The sequence below is a fragment of the Ambystoma mexicanum genome, chromosome 6p (assembly GCF_040938575.1).
Source record: "Ambystoma mexicanum isolate Mex_15411 chromosome 6p, UKY_AmexF1_1, whole genome shotgun sequence".
Taxonomy (NCBI): Eukaryota; Metazoa; Chordata; class Amphibia; order Caudata; family Ambystomatidae; genus Ambystoma; species Ambystoma mexicanum.
In genome coordinates, this window is record NC_090935.1 from 1,501,313,051 (window position 1) to 1,501,334,336 (window position 21,286).

Here is a 21,286-nt window from a genome sequence, read left to right on the forward strand (position 1 = left end):
CCGGTCTCGGAGATGGCCCAGGAGAAGGGAAGCTCGACGCCCGGAAAGCTGTTCAGGGCCTGCCCTGGATGCCAGCTGCAGAACGTCTTCAAGGAGGACGAACACTCTTTCTGCCTTTACTGCCTTCATGGGGACAAGACGCACGTGGAGAAGGACTGTGCGTTTTGCGGCAACATGTCGGAACGGACCATGAAGGACCGCCATCAACGTCTCGCCAGCTGGCTGGAGGGTAAGAGCCCGTCTGGCGAGAAGAAGAAGAAATCTGAGCGGTCTTCTAAGACCTTTGAGGGCGCCCCGGCGACGGGGGCCCAACATAAGGCCAAGCACCGCGAGTCCGCTGGCACCGGGAGCGCCGAACGGTCGGGCTCTACGGGCGCCAGGCAGGGCGCACCCTCCCCGGCGCCATCAACCACGAGCCAACGCTCTGGGTCGGGTAAGAGGAAGGCCGAGCACCCGGCGAAGCTCCTGGAGAGACCCCGGTCGAGCTCTAAGGCAGAGGAGGAGCGTGGCAGTGCCCCCTCCCTCAAGGATAAGGCGGTGAGCGCACCTAAGGTGGTGAAGGCCTTGATCCATTCGACCAAGCCCTCTATCGAAACGGTCGCGGCGGCCCTGGCCCAGCCTGTGGAGGCTGCACCAGTGGTGGCGGCCTCGGGGCCCAGAATCTCCCTGCCTCCTCGGAGGGAGTCTTCTTTCGTGCCCATCGATAGGACCCCCGTGAAACCCTCCGTGGGGAAGAAGGGGGGGCAGGGCGTCGTCGTAGATTCGGCCTCAACCTCAGAAGAGGAACTGATCGAGGTCTTAAGCCACGGCCTAGGCGTGGAACAAGACCAGCCCGTCGGAATGGGCCCCGACGCAGGTGACGACGACGACATCGTCGAGGATACCGACGGGGCCCCTGCTCGCCCGTCGGATTCCCCTCTGCCAGCGCCGCAAGACAACTCAGCGGCCATTTTGTTGGCTATACAGTCCTTATGCTCCGAGATAAGGACGAGACTACCGTTACCGACGGAGGAACCTCTCCCGTCGGGGAATCCAGAACCGGGACCTTCTGGTGTTCCCCCTACCAAGAAAAGAAGGATCCATCCACCGCCTCCTTTTCAACCGTCGCGCCCCGTCCAGCCCTCCTCCCCGTCCACCCGAGGGGATGATACGGGGACTGACACGGCAGCGACGGGTACGGACGACGAGGCATACGACGAGGATTTTCCGTCGTCGCCTCCCACCAGGGCTTCTCCGCCCGACGAGATTGGATCGTTCCACTCAATGATCGCCAGGGCATCCGAGCTTTTCCAACTCTGCCCTGAGGAGAAGAAAAAGGAAGGCTTCCTTTACCAACGGCGCGAGACCAAGAGGAAGACGGTCCTCGCAGTGCCTCTGTTGGACGACATTTGGGATGAGGGCCTTTCCCTCCTCAAGAACCCTTCCACGACGCCAGCGAAAAGAGACCGGTACGAGAAAAAGTACCGGGTCCCGGACTCGGCCCCCCTATGCCTCCGGGCGCAGCCTACCCCGGACTCCGTCGTCTCCGCGGCAGCCAGGAAGAAAGCGGGGGGGGGTGCGGCCTCCACGTCGACTTCCCCGCCGGACGGCGAGGGAAAGAAATTGGATGCCATGGGACGCAGAGTCATCACGTCGGCGGCGACGACGATTAAAGCGGCCAACGCGTGGGGTCGGACCACGCCATCACCGTGGCGACGGACATCGCCGACACTGGGTTCCGCCAGATGGGCAACGGCGTTTGCCTTCGACGTCGCGGATGGCTCAAGGCTACGGACTTTCGGCAGGACGTCCAGACCAGGGTCCTGGACATGCCCTTCGACGGGAACAACCTGTTTGGGAAGACAGTGGACGATTCCCTTCAGGCCATCAAGGCGGATACTGAGACGGCCCGGGCCCTTGGAGTACTGCAGCAACGGCGGACGCCCTTTCGGAGCGGCGGAGGCAAGGGCGCCTCCAAAGGTTCCGGCGGCGGTTTCGCTTCCTACCGTCAAGCGGCCCGCTCGTCGTCGCAAGAGGCCTACAGAGGACGAGGCAAGTCTGGCGGCCCCCGCCGTCGTCGCCAAGGAGGCCAAGGCGGCAAGGCCGCGTCCAAGCAGGATTGAACCGGCCGTGGGGTCGGGCCCCCACCGAAGTACCCCGGTGGGAGGCCGGCTGGCGGGCTTCGTCAGCGTGTGGGAGTCCATCTCCACCGACCGTTGGGTGCTGGACGCCCTGGCCCGGGGCCACGCGCTCGAGTTTCAAAGAAGGTGCCCGCGCGTCCCCCCCGTGGCCAGGAAAGAACTTCACGTCCCTCAACTTCTCCTGGAGGTAAAGGCGATGCTCAGAAAGGGCGCCATCGAACTCGTCCCAAAGAGGCTTCGGGGCTCCGGAGTCTACTCGCGTTACTTCCTCGTGAAGAAGAAGACGGGAGGATGGCGCCCCATCCTGGACCTGCGACGCCTGAACAAGTTCATCAAGGCGCAGAAGTTCCGGATGGTCACCCTCCAGCACGTCCTGGGTCAGCTGGAGGAAGGAGACTTCCTATCGTCGTTGGATTTGGAGGATGCCTACTTCCACATTCCCATCCTAAAGGGGCACCGAAAATTCCTCAGATTCGTGGTCCAAGGGCGTCATTACCAGTTCAAAGCCCTTCCCTTCGGACTGCGGTCGGCACCCAGGGTTTTCACCAAGTGCCTCGCACCGGTGGCGGCGCAGCTGCGCCGCGAGGGGATTCACGTCTACCCCTACCTGGACGACTGGCTCATCCGCGCCAAGACGAGGGAGCTCGCCGTGGTCCACACGGCGAGGACCGTCCAACTCCTCACGGACCTGGGATTCTCCGTGAACTACGCCAAATCCCACCTGGTGCCCGCGCAAGTCGCACTGTTTCTGGGAGCGAGGCTCGACACAGTGTCCCTTCTGGCCTCCCCGTCGGAGGAGAGGACCAGGACCATCTTGGGCAAGGTGCAACGGATGTTGGTGGCCGACGCGGCCAAGGTGAGGTCCATCAAGTCCCTCCTCGGGATGATGTCTTCCTGCATCTACCTCATTCCCATGTGCAGGCTCCGGATGCGCCCGTTGCAAGAGTTCCTGGATGCGCGCTGGATCCAGACGACGGGCAGCTTCGAGGAAAGGATCAAGCTCGACGAGAGTTTCCGACGAGCGATACGGTGGTGGGGCACCCGCGCGCATCTGACGGCGGGCATGGACTTCCAGACCCCAGCCCACCAGGTGACTGTGACCACGGATGCCTCCCTAGAAGGGTGGGGAGCGCACACCGAAAATCTGCACGCAAGGGGACTTTGGCTCCCGACGGAGAAGTCCCTGCATATCAACGTCCTGGAGCTCCGTGCAGTGTTTTGGGCCCTCAGGTCCTTCCTTCCGTCCCTCAAGGGCAAGGTGGTGAGGATCTTCACCGACAACACCACCACCATGTTTTACATCAGGAAACAGGGCGGAACCAGGTCCCCAGCGCTGTCCAAGGAGGCGCAGGACCTGTGGCATTGGGCCGTCGCCCAAGGGATTCTTCTGGTGCCGTTTCATTTGGCAGGGATAAAAAACACCATCGCCGACTCACTCAGCAGGGAGCTGCGCTCGTGCCACGAGTGGGAACTACGGCAGGATCTGGTGGATCGCCTCTTCCGACGGTGGGGCACACCCCAGATCGACCTGTTCGCGACGGCGACGAACACCAAGTGCCGGAGGTTCGCCAGCAGGTTTCCCCAGACGAGGAGCATGGGCGATGCTTTCTCGTTCCCCTGGGAGGGCCTGTTCCTCTACGCGTTCCCTCCCTTGCCTCTGCTAATCCGGCTCGTCAACCAGCTCAAGAGGTCACGGTGCAGGATGATCCTCGTCGCACCTGCGTGGCCGAGGCAGATATGGTTCCCGGACCTTCTGGACTTGTCGGCGTCCCCGCCAATCAAGCTGCCGGCGGACGCGGATCTACTCTCCAGGGAAGGAGGCGCCATCCTCCACCACGACCCGAAGTCGCTGAACTTGCAGGCCTGGCTCCTGCAGCGTTAGAGTTTGGAGGATACGACATACCGGCCGATTGCAGAGAGGTTCTTGCAAAGGCCAGGGCGTCCTCGACTCTTAAATGCTACGGACACAAATGGAAGAGGTTCTCTGTCTGGTGCCACGCACAGAAGATTAACCCTCTACGGATTACGGCTCCCCAATTGCTGCCGTACCTGCTGACGCTGGCCAAAGCTGGTCTGGCACACGCGTCCATCAAGATTCATCTTGCTGCGATCTCCCGATACACCAGAACCACGGGCCGGACGTCCTTGTGGTCTCATCGTCTGGTGAAAGAGTTCATGAAGGGACTGTTCAGATCGTTCCCGCCGGTGAAGGCTCCGGCCCCGGCGTGGGAGCTCAACGTGGTGCTGACCAAACTCATGGGACCTCCGTTCGAGCCTCTGCACTCGGCCCCGTTGAAGTTTCTATCGTGGAAAACAGCTTTTCTCGTGGCCATCACCTCCGCACGACGAGTGGGAGAGATCCAGGCCCTTTCTTGCAAGGCCCCGTACTTGACTTTCCACGACACGAGGGTAGTGCTCAGGACGCACCCCTCCTTCATGCCCAAGGTACCGTCGGACTTTCATCTCAACGAACCCTTGGTGTTACCTGTGTTCTTCCCGTCGCCTTCGTCGCCGGCTGAGAGGACTTTGCACTCGCTGGATGTAGCTAGAGCGCTGAAGTTCTACGTGGACCGCACGAAAGGTTTTCGGAAGACGTCACAACTCTTTGTGAACTTTGGACCTGTCAATCAGGGGAAGGCTCTCTCGAAGGCTTCCATCTCCAGATGGCTCTCCGGCTGTATCATGTACTGTCACCGGTTGGCAAACCGACCGCTGCCTGGCCGTCCGAGAGCCCATTCCACCAGAGCGATCGCAGCTACCACGGCGTTCCTATCTGGTGTGCCCCTGCTGGACATATGCAGGGCTGCTACGTGGAGGTCGACGCACACCTTCACGAAATTCTACTGCGTCGACCGGGATTCCAGGGAGGAGTCCAGGGTCGGCCAAGCAGTGCTGCGCAACCTGTTCGCCTGAGGTGAGCCTGGTGAGGAGGTAAGATGCTTAATGTTGAGTTGATGTGATGCTTAATGTTGAGCCTTTGCCACCTCCCGTGGTTGTGCATGTGTGTACTGCTATGTATTCTTTATTCATGAGCATGTGAATCCATGCCAGACCCCATGCTGGAGAAGGAACAAGTTACTTACCTGTAACTGTTGTTCTCCAGCATGGGTCTGGCATGGATTCACATGCGAACCCTCCCGCCTACCCCTCTGCGGCTCTTCACTTGGTCATACTGCCACTTCACGTGCTTCCAAATCTGAAGATGGCTGCCAGAGGCGGTGCTTAGGTAGAGGGCAGTCATTGGCTGTGGTCAGTATGACGCAGAGACCAGTGATTGGTTATTACTACGAAAGACAGATCAGAAACGAAACTGATACTGGTTTTTTCTTTACCGAGGATTCCCAGCCTGACGACGGGGAATATTCATGAGCATGTGAATCCATGCCAGACCCATGCTGGAGAACAACAGTTACAGGTAAGTAACTTGTTCCTTCCATTGATATCCAGTCAGAATGCCTTGTTCAATTAACAAGTCAAAATTCCTCACTAAATTTAGGGTCCACATACAGATTTACAGACCAAATCAGCCAATCAGATTTTGTTACAGAAACGCGTGTCTGAGGACTGGTCCACAAGCTCCAAATCGGTTGAACTTAACGTTTCCCCTTTTGAGCACTTAGGGGTTTTCTTTTTATTGAATTAAGTGGGAGCACAGTAAAATAATACTTGCTCTGTAGTGTGTGTGTGTGTGTGTGAAAACATAAATGTGCTGTAAAAGCTCTATTCGCCAACATCATTGGCATTCCAATGATGCTGTATAAACAAATATCCTGGATAACTGAATGTTGCTTATTTAGGGGCAGACAGTGTCAAAACGGAGCAGAAAGGCCAGATGGCAAAGCTTCCTGTCCCTTTGGTCGGTTTTACAGTTTGGTACCTCCGGATACTTGATTATCCATCTTAGAAACTCTAATGGGCATCTTTAAACTGAAACCTTTCTATTAGCAGAAATGAGAGCAAGGAGTTTCTGATCAATAAATGTGCCTGATCGACTGTGAATGTGTAATATGTCTGCAGTACCCTGGCCACTTGCAGGTATTCGTAGCAATTCTAATGCCAAACATCTTTTCAGGCACTGACATTTTGTTGAGGTCTCTTCATCATCCAAGGTTAATATCAGGCACACCCTTTTTTGATGGTCACATTTATATATTTGATGCTGAAACTAAAGGATTAAACAATGAATGTTGGTTAACTGCGCTTTTATAATTTCCTTCTCAATTGCTTCTGAAACGTTTTGCTTTCTGCGCAATTTAACTGGATACATGTGAAGTACCATCTACTGTTTAGACCAGTTTCTACAATAGATTATTGGCCTAGAGGGATAGTGATGTTCAAGGCAGAGCAACATAAGCAATAAGCATCGCCTCATTCAAGCCCTTCCCCCCAATCTGCCCAAGATCATGCAGGACTCTAACGCACTGCAAAATATGGGGCTGGTATTAAACAATTTGGAATGACCACCTGTAGTTCTTAGTTTCTCTCCATTGGTCACACTAACAAGGCACCCAACGATTTTACTTGTCTGTAGCAGACATAGGGAGCACTAGGCTCCACCCGTGAGCTCTAGCCAGCTTGTTGTTTCAAGATGAGTTAACCCAATATTTGGGTGCCAGTAAGAATGTTAATTCAAGTTGGTGAACATCAATGTTCCACAGAAATTACATTCAACACTAGTCCAGTTATGTTATTTTCTATATTATTAGTACAGATTAGAGGTTGCATGAATTAATTACCCATTTCTTCAACAGCAGGGCACACGAGATATATCTTTTTAAGGTGATTTTGTTTTCTCCATCCCTAGTCGTTTTTCTTTTTCTTTTTTCTTGCTTTGTGCTTTTGTGACATTACAAGCTATTGATGTTAGCTATAATCTTGAGCATTCAGATTGCTTTCAATGTTTCTTTCTAGGTACTGATGAGAAACAAGTGATCAGTGTCCTTACCTCAAGAACCTCTGCCCAACGTCAGCTAATTGCAAAGGAATACAGATCTGCCTGTGGAAAGGTAAGCTATGACGAGCTAGAGGAACTCTCGCAAAGCCTCATGACACAGAGAGTTTACTTTTGGCTGATCAAGATGACATTGTATTCTGCAATATTATTAGCTTGTATAAGTTTAAAAAAATGTCAATGTAGGGTCGGGTGGCATCTTCCAATTATGCTTCTGTTCTCACAAGTCTTTACTTGGAACAGTCTTGCTTAAGAGTGTGGTGGACCAACAGAATCCTCTTTAAAAAAGGCTTTATTGTAGTCAACTAATATGGGTCCAAGCGTTTTTCTACCAATTAAGCAGGTGTTCTCTCAGACAATCTGAAGGCGTAGGGAAGGGATTGTCTCCCTTTGCTTCCTTATCTAGTTTTGAGTCCGTTATAGCACCCAATGTTAAGATGTTTTTCTAGGATCTGGCCTGCTGGGCAGATTTGAGGAGGCCACCCTAGTTATAGTGAACTCTGAGATGTTAGCCAAAACCCAAACAAGGTAAACCTGGAGAGCAGTCAAGGCTATTCTCAGGGAAGTGTGAGTGGAGTCATGGGCCCTCAAGGAGTCCGCACAATATAATACACAATTTAATTTAGACAGGAATGTATAAAACTACACATTTTATTCTAGGCCTACCACACACACTGAAAAATGAAACTAGAAGGCAACATTATTGCACAATCCTCAATAATACACATATACATTCACCATAGGTTCTTAAAATGCATTCCAATGACTTAATAAGGAGGAAGGTAAATTAGTAAAGCAGCAAGGATGGACCCAAATCACAAGTCTAACTTCATCAGTTCAATACCTAAGAAGAATGGGGCCTCGTAACTAAAAAGTCACAATGCTTCTCCCCATATTATAGTCTCTATAGGTAAGTTCTAATTTACTTGTGTTGGTGATAGTTCAAAGACGATATTCAACAAGGTTACTTGAGATAAGTAATGTGTTCTTAGCTTTCAGAAAATACTTCCCAGGTTTGATTATCAAAAGACAGTGGAATGGAAGGTTTAGGAAACAAATAGATTTATTCTCAATCTTATGACCGGTTGAGGGGCTGATGCACTGCATTTACTTACCCCCTTGACTCTGATATTCCCAGATGACTTGATGGGTCGACTGGGGGTTGCTGGAGGTTGGATTACTTGCCGTTGGTTCCAGTGAGAGGTGCACAGGAACTGCGGGTGCAAGGAATCCTCCGGTCCGATCCAGATGCAAGATGCAACCCCTGGTGATGAAGATATGCAAGATTCACTGATGTAGGCCTTTTCTGGGCAATTGACATGACTGGGGAAGGTGTGTTCCAGCGACCGCCACTGCACACAGTTGGCAGGCGTCCTTGCAGTTTCAAATGAAGAAGCTTCGCCAGGACAAGATTCCTGATGCAAAAATTTGGAGTGAAGGCGACTTGTATGCCAAGCTGGTGATGACCAAACCATGGAATGGCAATGCTTCTGGTGAGGTAGCCCACGAGAGAGCTGGTAAGTCCACCGGATGGCCTAGGGAGACTTCCAAAGGCTCAGGACAGCTGGATCCTTGAAGGCATCTTGACTAGTTGGTCCCACTAGTCCAAGGGCTGAAGCACTGCCTGAGGGTCTTCTGAAATCAGGTAGTTCTAAAGGGCTTCACCGGGCCAGACGCAGGATGGGATGCCAGCCCTCTTCAGGAGTAGTCTTCGGATCTTCAGTTGGTTGTTCATCTGCAAGGATTTCTTGGCTCTAAAGCTAATATGAAGAAATGGCTGGGGTGTCCTCTTCTTATCTGAAATCCAGCCTGGAGGGAAGTCCAAGCCCACCAATAGCAAGGAGCTGCACCATTCAAACAGCCAGTATTTGTCCAGTATGGGACAACTTCTCGTTTCACTCATGCCCTCACCTAGATTCCCAGGCACCATGGATGTCGAATGAGACTAGACAGTCCCACCCCCTTCCTGGGCGACACACAAAGACCGCACTAGCCTGCAAGAGCAGCAGCTTTCCCAGTCAAATGCATCACCTTCCTAACCTGGCAAGGCAGGAAGAAGACCAAATTACAATATGGCCAAAGAACAAGCAAACATCTTGTGGCATGGCCGTTTTTTAGGGCACTAGCCACATTTAGTAGCCATACACAGTAAATGCGAATGTGCACACTAGAAAGGATGCAAACATGGTAAACATGTATCTGCTGCCACCAGCTTGTCTTTAGACACATATAAAAGTATCCAGCAATCCCAAGTGTAAGAAACTACAGTGATACAGAAGTATCTCCATTCCCCTTCTTTACAAAATGCTGTCTGCAATGTTAAAAAGTCACAAAAGGGAAACCTAGTTCCCCGGTACTGATGGTCTGAAGGACTGATAAGTTTCCCCATAACAAATGAGAAAAAGGCAAAGGAAGTGAAGCTGAAGACTTTACTTCCCTTCAAAAAGTCAGAACAGGTTAAAGAAAAAGGCAAAAAGATTCTGGGTTCATGGAAACCATGGCTGGAAGTTGCCAAAAGAGACATTTTTACTAACGCCCACCTACTTTCTAGACATTCAAACGCAATCTTGGAGGTTTTAGCACCCAGCATACTTCTTGATCTAGCCACAGTTTCAGCGATACATTCAGGGGCTATTTCTTTAGAACTCTCTGTAATATAGTGCCCAGATCACTCTTCTACAGGTTCAGGGTAATGGTACCCTTCTTGCTCTTTCAGCCAACTGTGGCTGGGTCATGACCTTTTTAGGGCTGGTAGGCCGGGATGGTGAGGCTGGGGGTAGGGGTAGGGTACACCTGCTCCTGAGGCCCTCTCAAGTGCCATGTATTTGAATATACTGGTGTCACCCTCTGTCACAAAATTCTTACCATGACTTTTTCTGGCCAGTCTTCTTGTATGTTGCAGAACTCCAACTCCCACAAGAAACTTGGGAGCCACTAAGAAAGCCTGGACCAGAGATTGGAGAATGGAATCAAGAACAGCCAGGACTTGGACTAGGAATTTGCTTTACAAACCAAACTGAGATGTCCAACACCTTACTTGACAGCCCAAGTTGGACCACTGGGGGATAGGGGGCCAGCAGAGAATGAACTGGGAGTGAGGAGAAACTGTAGAAGGGTAGGTGAGAAACAGAGCCTTCCCTTAACCAAATTTGCACCAAAACTCAAGGACTCCTGAGGAAAGCCACAAGCAGAATAAGTCCCTGACTACTTACACACCAGAAAATGTTTCCAAAACCGTGCTGGTAAAGGGGTAAGGCTTTCAGAGTCTCTCACCTGTGTAATCCATCTCCTATCGTGCAGAGATTCAGGCAAAGAAGGGGTAAGGGAGTAACAGAACAGAGTATAAAAATAGACTGCAGGAAAAGAAGAGTGTGGATTAATTGGATCAGGTCAGAGGATACAGAGTCAGTCGGATTAAAAGACCAGGCAGAGGAAGGAGAGGGAGAGTGCTAACAGTCTGTGAAAGTGAAGCCGTGAATGAGAAAGGGTTTATGGTGAGGGTAGTAGTGAGGGAAGAGTGAGAGATTGGAGTTTGGGAGTCGAGAGTAGTTGTGAGAGGGAGTGGGTGCTGGGAGCGAGTGAGGATAGTGTGGGTTGTAGGAATGGGGTGTAAAGAGAAGGGTGCAGGGAAGAAGTGGATGGTGAGAATGGGGAGTGTGTGTTTTGGAAGGGTGAGTAGGACACCATATCCCTGAATACGGGGTGAGGCAAGGGGTGTGGAGGGAGTAGTGTCTAGGAGTAGTAGCGTATCTGGTGCCTTAATAACATCAGCGGGTGGAGGCAAGTGATGTGAGTGAAAGATATTGGAGGGACATGCATGGGGAGCAGAGGAAGGGTGGAGTTAGATGGAGTATAGTGGCGAATAGTCATCTTGGATAAGAGCATCTGCATGTGAGAGGAAGAAGGCAGATTGGTGATGTCTGTATTGAGTGTCTGTAATCCCTTTAGATCTAACATAATTTATTGTTGAAGGCCAGCCTTGGCGGTTCCTGAGGGCGCTTAGACTGATAACTCACTCCCAAACATTCCAACACTTGTGACACCTTCCATCCCGTAGACGGACATCCTCATCGCCCTTCATTCCAAAACAAAACTTTCACACTAACTGAATGATGCATGTCCACCTCAAGTCGCACCCAATTGTATCACCACCCTCTGTTTACAGGAACACTCTATGGCGCTCGCGGGTACTGATCATGCCCGACCAGAGTGGCAGCTGATTCATATTCAATGGACATACATATTTGAGTTCTACTGTTGCACTCACCGGCTTGTCACAGCTTTATGACCACTTGTTTCTGCGGAGTCTGTCTTACCGGAGTTGTCACTCTGTAAGCAGGGACCACTGTCTGGTTCTCTTAGCTGCTATTGATTATGGCGCTCCGGCCGTATTGATCATACGCCTGCCCCAGGAGACCCGCTCTGCTTCACCTTGTAATGGGTATGCTTGGAAGTGCGCTACACCGCTACTAGCAGCTTACTTCTAGGACCGTGGTGGGTTCATTGTAGCTCCAGTCCTTCTCGCCATGCACAGTTTAATGTGAAGCGGTCTCCAGAGCTTCGTTGATGTTATGCCACACTGCTGCTGTTCTCATCCGCTCGGTCCTTTGTTTCTTTAAGCCGCCATCTTTTTTTATCAATATCTTGTCGGGTCGCCTGCTTTCAGCTGCAATTTGTCAGGCTGTCCTCTTCTAGCCCGCAGTGTGCTCGCCTGTTAGCACAGCCTTTTCATGTACGCGGGCATCAGTTTAAGGGCACAAACGCACCCTGTAGCTATAGATATCAGGAAGGATCATGCCAGATCAGCCCCATTCTCCTTTTTGAGTTGGCTTGGTTTGCAAAATAATTATAATTATTAGTCTGCTTTATAACAATTAAATATTTTTAAAAACTTCACCCTCTTTATATTATTTCTGTGCTTATAATACCCAGATTTTGCCAGTGGGCGGTCCCGGAGTGCTCCGTTGTCAGAATCTACTAGTGAACTCACTGGATCTGTGGTGCGCATCCTTTGGCCTCGCTACCTCCAGGTCCTCCTGCTTTTGCTTTCGTGCACACGCTTCCCGCTGCACAACCTCTGCAATGAAGGTCTCGGACAGAAGAGACCCTCTCAGGACCAGCATCTGTTCGACACCCAAGGGTGGTCCCAGCGTCTCTGCTCTCCTAACTTCTGCTGCAACGTGGAGGTACCATAACTACTCCACCTCCTGCTACTGCTCTCTATGACCTGCTCCTGAGGGGGCCTTTTATATCTCCAGTGCTCCCTCAGGTGGGGGGCATTTCCACTAATAGGCTGGAACTTGCATCCTTGTGCCTCTGCCGCTGTCCTTCTTCCGAGGACTTTGGGCATTGTGGGACTTGAAGTCCCCAATTGTCAAATTCTTTTCTAATGGAAATAACATTACCAGATTCATTCCTCTCATTAATTATATTCACTAAATAAGTATCATAAGGATTCAATTAAGGATTTTTGGCTTTACAGAGGAATGAGGGTTTTCAGGGTCTACATTGTTAATACTTAAAGACTCATCTTTAATATTCGCCTGGGAGTCCTAGTAACTTTCACCTCTATGAATGTCAGTGACTTTGAGGGTTCCTCACTCTCAATGCATAACTGATAATTGTTTTCACCCACATTAATATAGATAGTTTTGGCCGATAAAAGCTCTCCGAAAGCAAGCCATTACATATTCTGGTAACACTGATATTTCCTCCTATTCCCCTAGAGCCCTTCTCCTTCCAGGTGATCCTCCCAGCTAATACCAGTTCCAGGGTCAGAATCAGGAAGCTGCTGCCTTCCCCAGGCCACCTGGGAGAAGACTTTAGGAAGGGTTCTTGTGTGGACTCTGCAGGATTCATCACACAACCCAAAGATCCTGCTCCACACCTGTGAAATCCTTTTGTTTCACCATGGATCTCCTACCTTTCCTTCACATTCTGCATAGCTACTGTCACCAAAACATGTAGTCTACAACTACACCTCCTATATAAGATCAGACTCCTCTTCCTATTTATAACTTCGACACTACAGTCCAAGCACTAGTTCTCTCCAAGTTGGACTACGGCAATGCTCTCCTCACTGGCCTCCCCAGAAGTGCCATTGCCCCCCCCCCCCGCCCACACCTCTACAAGCCTTACAAAATGCTGCAGCCATACGCATCCTCCACCTACCCAACCATTCACACATCACCTCAGCTCTTGCTCTGCTCCGCTTGCTCATGTATCCCAAAGAATTGACTTCAAAGGACTCTGCTGCATTGTTTTCAAAACCCCATCTTAACTTCACAACAAACTCAAACCCATCACCCACACAAATACCACACAAGCAAACCAGCAGCTCCTCCACATTGGAACTAACATGCACACAAAACAAACATTTATCTACTGGCACCCAGGGAATGGTACACCCTACCTGTTTACATGCACTCTCAGCCCTCAATCACCACTCTGAGAAAGAGGATCTAAATATACCTGTTCCCCATACAACACCTCCAATGCCCCTGCTACCATTTACCTATCTTAATCTTTTTTATCCTGAAAACATTTTGGCACTAAGTTTCACCTCCTACCTTTTCAACCCTTGAACATTGTAAGACGCTCTGGCTATGGCTAGCGCTGAGCAGAAATTCACACAAATGATGTCTGGATTATGGTTGTTTTCTAGATGAGCGAGAGGAGCGGCCCTTAGCAAGTCCCACCAAACTCCCATTTCCAGCCCAGTGCATTTTGTTGAACTGTCTGCTTGGCATTCTATTGAAAGCTACCCTTTGATGAAAAGAGCAGTTGCTGCACCTTGCGCTAAAACTCATTTTCTTTTAATAAAACCATTGAATCTTCCTGGACACTGCCATTTACGAAGGACATCTGTGACACATGCAGCGATTGTGGGATTGCATCCATACGCCGATACAGAGGTCACCTACAGCCCAGAGAAGGAGGGTAAAAGAGCAGAAGGCAGTCCTAAAGATTAACCCCAGCAGGGTACCGTCTGTCCAGAAAGGAGTCCTGGGTCCTGTCTTCCATGCATTAACCGATTCAGAATCTTTGCCTGCTCAGCAACTTCCAGGAGTCGAACCCTGCCCGTGTAGTGAAACCATTACGAGGGGTGCAAGAGAGAACTGCTAAAGAGCGCTCCCACTACCACAACTACTAGAAGAGACTTTGAGTGCCAGTCTAGCACCATGGAAGCCAGTCTAGTCCCTGATGGACTTGGGCAGCACTCAGAACGCCATACGCCTGGAATGTTAATTCCTGCACAGACTATTACGCTCACCTAGTATCCACGGGGACGCCCTTATGCCCTGGTTGCCGGATTCACCCTGGACCCTTCCCGATTCCGGATGGTGCCTTCTATGGAGGTCGGGCCTGAAAACACAGGTGGACTGGACTTGGGAACAGATTTCGTTTCATCCCCCCCTGCACCCTGGATTCGATCTGATGGCCCACTCCTCACCTTGTTGTGATGTCTGGGGGGCTCTCTGTCCTGCCTTCTGTGCATGGGTGCGTAGTTTTCTGCGGGTTTGAGTGACCGAGTTAACTTCACTGGTGCTAACCCATTCAAGTGTCTGTAAGGAGGTAAGTCTGGTTATAGAGGTCTTAAAATGTCCTTGCTTTCCTTTCTTGTGATTAATGTCTTTTCCTTATTTATTCTCCCTTAGGTGCACAGAGGTTCGGTGGATGCGCAGCTTGGATCAGCTCCTACCAGGATGATGGACGTAGGAGCGTATGATGTATGGTAGGTTAAGCGTGAAGTGCAGCGCAGTAATGTCTTCCTTTGCTAACCTGTATTCTTTAATCCTTTTCAGGTCGCAAAGGTCTTTCTGGGTGTGTGAAGATTTCTGGAGCGGAGCGGCCAGGTGAGGTTCTCGTGGTTATTGCCGTAAATGCCATGAGTAACCCGTTTTAAAGTTGTCCTTCTTTCTCTCTCCCTCCAGGTGCTTCGTTCCAGTGCGTGCGTGGTGTCCTGATGATGCTGCTGACTGGATGGAAGACCACGAGCAGCAGGAAAATGGATAATCGACGGATGGAAAGTTGCAGGTAAGCAGAGACTGCTAATGATGTTCTTTTGTCTCCTCTGCAGGTCCGCTGTAAAAGGATCGCTGGATTCTGGTCTCTGGACACGATGAGCGTCACGCTGCTGGCTGCAGAATAACGCGAAGCACGTTCTGTAACTTGGGTGCGGTTTATATAGCCCTCTAGTAAAGTAGTCCAGGTAAAGTAGTCCGGGCTACCACACCCAAAACACTGCACCGCACAGTCTGGTTCTAGGAACTAGGCTGTGTGGGTGCCTCCATGTTGGCTACAGGCCTCCAAATGAAAAAGTAGTCCCTTCAAGACAGTGTTCCAATCTGAACATGAGCCTGGCGCCAAAGGCGCCAGGACTGACTCCAGGAGAGTCCATGAGGCTAGTGCAAGGCCCTTGGTGCCCCAAGTGAACCTTGAGTCTTAACCCTACCTGGCATGTGACCATGCCAGTGGGGTTTTGGGTCACAGGTCGTGACACAGACCTCTGATTGGGGACCCCAGGGTCACCTGTTGTATCCATAGGGACTTGGTCATGTACAAAAAGAAGTGATGTGGAACACCAATGTCCTCGTAATACCAAACTTTGTAGACAATCTGGTGCTGGGCAGTAGGTTCCCCCAGGTTCAGGGAATGGATGGATGGGAATGGATGGAATCCTTGTACCACCAGGATTGAGGTTGCAAGACACCCAACAAAACCCAGTGGGTGAAACGAGAAATCTGGTGCTATGCCCAAGTGAAGTATTTTCTATTATAAAAGACCTCCAGCTCAAGCTCCACATGGTACCCAGGAGCAGGAAAGTCTGGGCAGACAGAAGAACCAAAATAACATCTGGGAGAAGGTAATCAGCTGGTAGAAAGTGAAGGTGGCTTTGGAGAAAGGATGGAGGTTTTTGAAAGGTTTAAGTCCCTTACTAGGACAAAGAGGGGACCCTCCCAGACTCCATGACCCTCTCATGTACCATGTATGTGGATACGGGTGCTGCCCTGTCTCAAAATGCCTACCAGCACTTTCTCTGGCCAGCATTCTCCCTTTCCCATTTCAGAACTCAATCTCCCACAAGGCACCTGGGAGCAACTCAGAAAACCTGTACTGCAGCTAGGAGAACTGCATCAAGAACAGCCAGGAATTACAGGTGCAATTATTCTGGGAATGGGTAAGGAATCGCCTGTCTAGGTTGGTCAGTGACCCAATACTGGTGTGTCCTAGAGTAGCGCTCTTATATATCTGGGGAGACTACAAACTGCAACCTTAATCTCATCTAGGAAATACTAGTCTAAGATTACAAATATAGAGAAACCAATAGACCTGATGACCATAGCCAGAAACATGGACCGAACTATGTTTAGGCTACCACCACACATACATATATACGTATTTATATTGTCTATGTGAATGTGCATGAACTAAAGGCATGAACTTTCTGTATGTTTCAGTAGATTAGATTAAATCACAGCTGTATGTATTGTATACACACAGATTTTATCCGTAGCTTCGAATATTTGTATCTGTTCAAACTATGATATATATGATGGTTGATGGGTGTGAAAGAATCTTTTGCTACTCTCATGAATATACCTCTGTGCCACTATGTATAGCTGCTTGCTGAAATAAGTAACCTCTTTTTTACATTTGAAAATAATGAAGTGACAAGACGCACAGTGGAAGAGGTGAGCAAATAAATGACCCCCTTCCCCACTGTCTGATTTTTACGAAAGATAATGGGTTCCATGTGTTAATATCCCAGCAAAAATATTGCCATCCAAAAATATCGGCATATTTTTGCGGCAACATTAAGGCATGGATCTTCTGGGGGACACCCCCGCAACCCCTGTATTTTAAAGGGAGCAGGGGGGGACACCCACAACCCCCGCTCCCAAAAAACTCAAATATTATCCCCAATAAAAATATTGCCTATGGCCGTTCCTGACGAACACATATACAGCAATATTTTTGTTGGGGATAATATTAAGTGATACCAGATAATGAGACTATTCTTTTGTTGTTGCTTAGATTTGTTAACTTATGAACATTCACTGTGAACCCCTCATTTTGAAAATTGGTGCAGCATCTATGCATAAAGAATGAAATGGGTAGGACACCTTTTCTGTTACAATATATTTAACTAACCCTGAAGGGGTTTTCCCTTTAGTCACAAAAAGAGACTTTGGGCTCAACAGTAAACGGAAATGTTTGCTCAGGATGGCCATGATGATGGGCGGGAGGGGGGAAGATTCTGCCAATGGAATGGGGGACCTTGACCCCTCCTAGCATAAATAGGTGGGTGGAGTGTATGGATAGGGGAGGGGAGGGGAGAGAGAGAGGGAGGGAGAGGGAGAGGGAGAGGGGGAGGGGAAAAGGGAGTGGATGAACAAATTTGGAAAAGTATGGGCTTGATGGATGGAAAAACTGGCTGAACTGAGCTCTGGGAGAGGGCAAATGGGCATGGGTAGAGGTCTTGGTGGGCAGTTCTGGGGCAGGGAATGTGAAAGGGGGGGCGCCTAGAGGTGGAGGGAAGGGGGTGGGAGGAGTGTGTGGTACCGATAATCTGTTATTGTTATCAATGTTGTTGCTTATTATGGAAAATAATTAAACATTTGTTTATAAAAAAAACAGCCAGGAGTTGGACTGGCTATTTCCCTGACAAATGGAACCGAGATACCAAACAATGGACCTGACAAATCCAGACAGTCCCCAGGTGAATTGGGGGGCAGCAGAAAACTAACTGGGAGTGGAGGGAGAGTGCATTGGGAAAGGAAAGACACAAACCCTTCACCAAACCGAATTTGGAACAATAATCACCAGTACATGAGGAAGGCCACAAGGAGAACAAGGAGCCTGACCCCTGGCTGCTACCACACCAGAGACTGTTTCCAAAACGGTACTGAAAAGGGGAGGCGTTCAGAGGGTTATTCAGTCCTCACTGCTGTAATCCAGCTCCTGAGGTAAAGGTGGGACTGGTTGGTGCATAATCTGGTGAGCACTGCATCCAACGGAAGGAGAAGCGGAGATTGAACCAGCAGGAGCAGAGTGACGGTGGGAAATGCAGAGTGTGGGTTGTTTGGCTGAGGTCAAAGGTGGTGGAGGCAGACCAAGAAACCATGAAGAGTAGGACGGTGGATTGGAGCGTGCAATGGCTCATGCAGTGTGAAAGGTGAGTTTTTTTTGTGAGGGAGAGTGGTGCCAGTTTGTGAGTGAAGGTGTGAATGGGAGAGTGTTTGGTAAGGTGGGGGTAGTAGTGAGGTGAGAATGGGAGCTAGAAGTTGGAGAGTGAGGGTAGCAAGTGTTGGGGGGTGAGAATAGGTGTTGAGAGTAAGGATGGTACAGAGGGATGTAGGAGTGGGGTGCGAGGAGAAGGGTGCAGAGGTGAAGTGGGTGAGAATAGAATGTGTTTTTCAAAAGGGTGAGCAGGGCACCATATCTCTGTTACATGGTGAGGTGAGGTGAGGAGGGGTGTCGAAAATGTAATATGTAAAGTAGTTCTCATCCCTACAGATAAGGGTAGTACCAGCTACTTTAACACCCTCAAAATAGGCAAATACTCTCAACAAAATGGGAGCCTGCCCCCTGCTTTCATGAATCCATGAATGTTTGGATCAGTAATATACGTCGTGCAATGGAAGCTCTACTATTATTATTTTTGAAATATCTTTTTTTAAATTCTGGTTTTCATATAATATAACCCCAACACACCCACCTCCCCATCCAACCAAATTAACAATTATTTTCTTTACAGCCGAGGGATCAGAAGACTTATATGATGATGTATTACCAACAAGTATCAAGGCCTTTAAGCAACTACTCATTGGACAGCCAATTGAAACTCCCCTCAAGGTCCATCGGGCCCCTAGAAGCACTCCCCTCTCCCACAACCTTACCCTCCCCTCCAAAAGCCTCATTGGATACTCCATTTCTATCCTGAATAGGCCTCATTCTTCCAAAAATATCCTCTATCATCATGAACTAGGTAAATCAATTTCTCCATTGAGTAAAGGGCCTACAGCTTGTTGAGCCAAACCTGTTTGTGCACTACCACTCGGTTTTTCCAATTCTGTGCCACTGCCAGCCTAGCCACCCTGAACATGGCTTCACATATCCTTTGGAAATGGTGTACTTCACTATTTTCCAGGGTTATTCCCAGTATTATAAGCAAGGGGTTCAAGTTTAGTTGTGCGCCTGTCACCTCTTTCATTCAGCTTAAAACCTCTGACCAATAAAATTGGATAAACGGGCAAAACCACCACATGTGACCCAGGGACTCACAACCCCTTGTACACTGAGGGAAGATAACCACATACATTTTAGATGCTTTAACGGATATCTGTGACAGCCATGTAGTATCTTAAGTGTTTTCTATTGCATGTGTGGTGAGGTGTCCGTGAAATCCCTTTATATTCTTCCCCATATGAGTTTGGAACTTTCTCCTCATACAGTGAATCCCAATACTTTTTAGTGTTGTCTGCCTTCTAGCTCACAAGTGGTCAGGACCCTGTACAGTTTTGAAATCAGCCCCTTCCTTGAGGTTGAGTCGACCAAAACCTTTTAAAAGGCCTTAATTAGTCGGTTAAGTGACCCTTTAGCCATAGATATTCAAATACCCTCATAGTATCCGTGCCCAACATCTCACACACTTAATCATAACCCTTAAATATGGCTTTCAAAAAAATCTGTCCCGCTCTTCTAGGCCCCTGTCAGACCTTTATTGGGATTTGCAAAAGCCCATGCAACTCAAAGCAATAGGTGGGCCCCACAATTAACTTGGAGGCGAGGGCCAGGATGACTGTTTCATGGTCTACCCCAATTTCCTCCATACTGTCCACAGAAACCTAAGGGTAGTGTGGTGACTCTGATGATATCAATCCTTTCCCTGAGCTAACCTCCCCCTATTTGGCCAGGGCATGGCATCCGCTGCCTGATACTGACCCTGGGGGGGCGGTATATGAGGGAGGACCATCTGGGGGGAGTTGACCCTCGGGGAGATATAACATCATTTGGGAAAGTCACATGCCCCTCATTCACTTCCAGGGATATTTCTTCTATTCCCCACACCTTAATGACATATCGTCAGTCTTCCCCAACCTCTTGGTAGATCTACTTTGATTACTCAAAATCCCATTAGGGATAATATATTGACAACTAGGACAAGGAGGAGGCAGGGAGCAGTGAGGATTCTTCCCGATGAAGTTCAGTATCCACTTCCTCAACACCATTAAAGAAAGTGTCCCATCACGACTGACACGAGAAAGAATGACAGAGTAATAAAGATCACTAGTACCGGGGGACCATTGCAGCAATCTAATTGAAAGAAAAAGCATAATCAAGTCGAGAAGTTTAAATGCAGGCTTGCTACAGCTGACTAAGAGAGAGCTGCAGACGCTGGTCTGCCTAGCAACCTTTAACAAAGCCGAACACCACGCTGAGAGGAAACGCACCATGGCAGGCGACGTGAAGACAAACCCGAATCCAGGAAGAAGCCGAGGTGCAGACGGGTCACCACTTGAGGGGAAGAGAGCAGCAGCAAATACACACCAGAAGGAAGGCACAGTGAATGTGCAGCGCTTAAAGGGGCACACGCAGAGCCTCTATGCTGAAGCAGAAGGAAGCGAAGGAATGCTGGAGACAACCGGTAACCCCAGGGAACACAAGTGGGTTAACAGGTTGCCAGCGAGCGTATGCCGCTCTGTAGGAATAACAGAGTGATTGTAATCCAAGCGAGGGGAGGCCAGAAAATACTGGTAAACTCCAATGGGTTACCGGGTTGTCTAACCAAGTGTGTTGCTTCATAAAAATGCAGGAAGGGATCAAAAATAAAGCCATTAAAGAAGTGAAGGTATTTGTATAAACGGTTACTAATGGTTTGTTAAACCACTACCTTAAAGGGAGTTTTGTGTGCAATAAATTCCTGGTAGAAAAGTATACCAGGTGAAGTTAATTTAAATGTTTGAACTACAAATATACCCGGTGAAGACAAATATGGGTGAATATTGTAGTCTGTCTCAAGGGAGGATCATGCCCCTGAGAGTATGGATTATTGTGTGAACTGTTGAAAGGAGGAAGGCCTTGCCCATGAGCTTGTGAATTGTTATAAAAGTATGCAAAGGAAAAGAGTCCTTAGGAAGAAATATACTCTTAGGATTTTGAAGTGAAGAGAAAGCTTGGGCAAGGGAGCGATTTCCCCAAGAAGTGAATG

General features: G+C 49.4%; 1 protein-coding gene across 1 annotated transcript in view; it reads left to right on the forward strand.

The window, feature by feature from the left end:
- ANXA3 (annexin A3) overlaps positions 1 to 21,286 on the forward strand; it is a 542,330-nt gene that overhangs the window by 125,342 nt on the left and 395,702 nt on the right. The window contains exon 4 of the mRNA XM_069626342.1: positions 7,032 to 7,126. Coding sequence (XP_069482443.1) covers positions 7,032 to 7,126 — 95 coding nt within the window. The remainder of the gene's footprint in view (positions 1 to 7,031; positions 7,127 to 21,286) is intronic.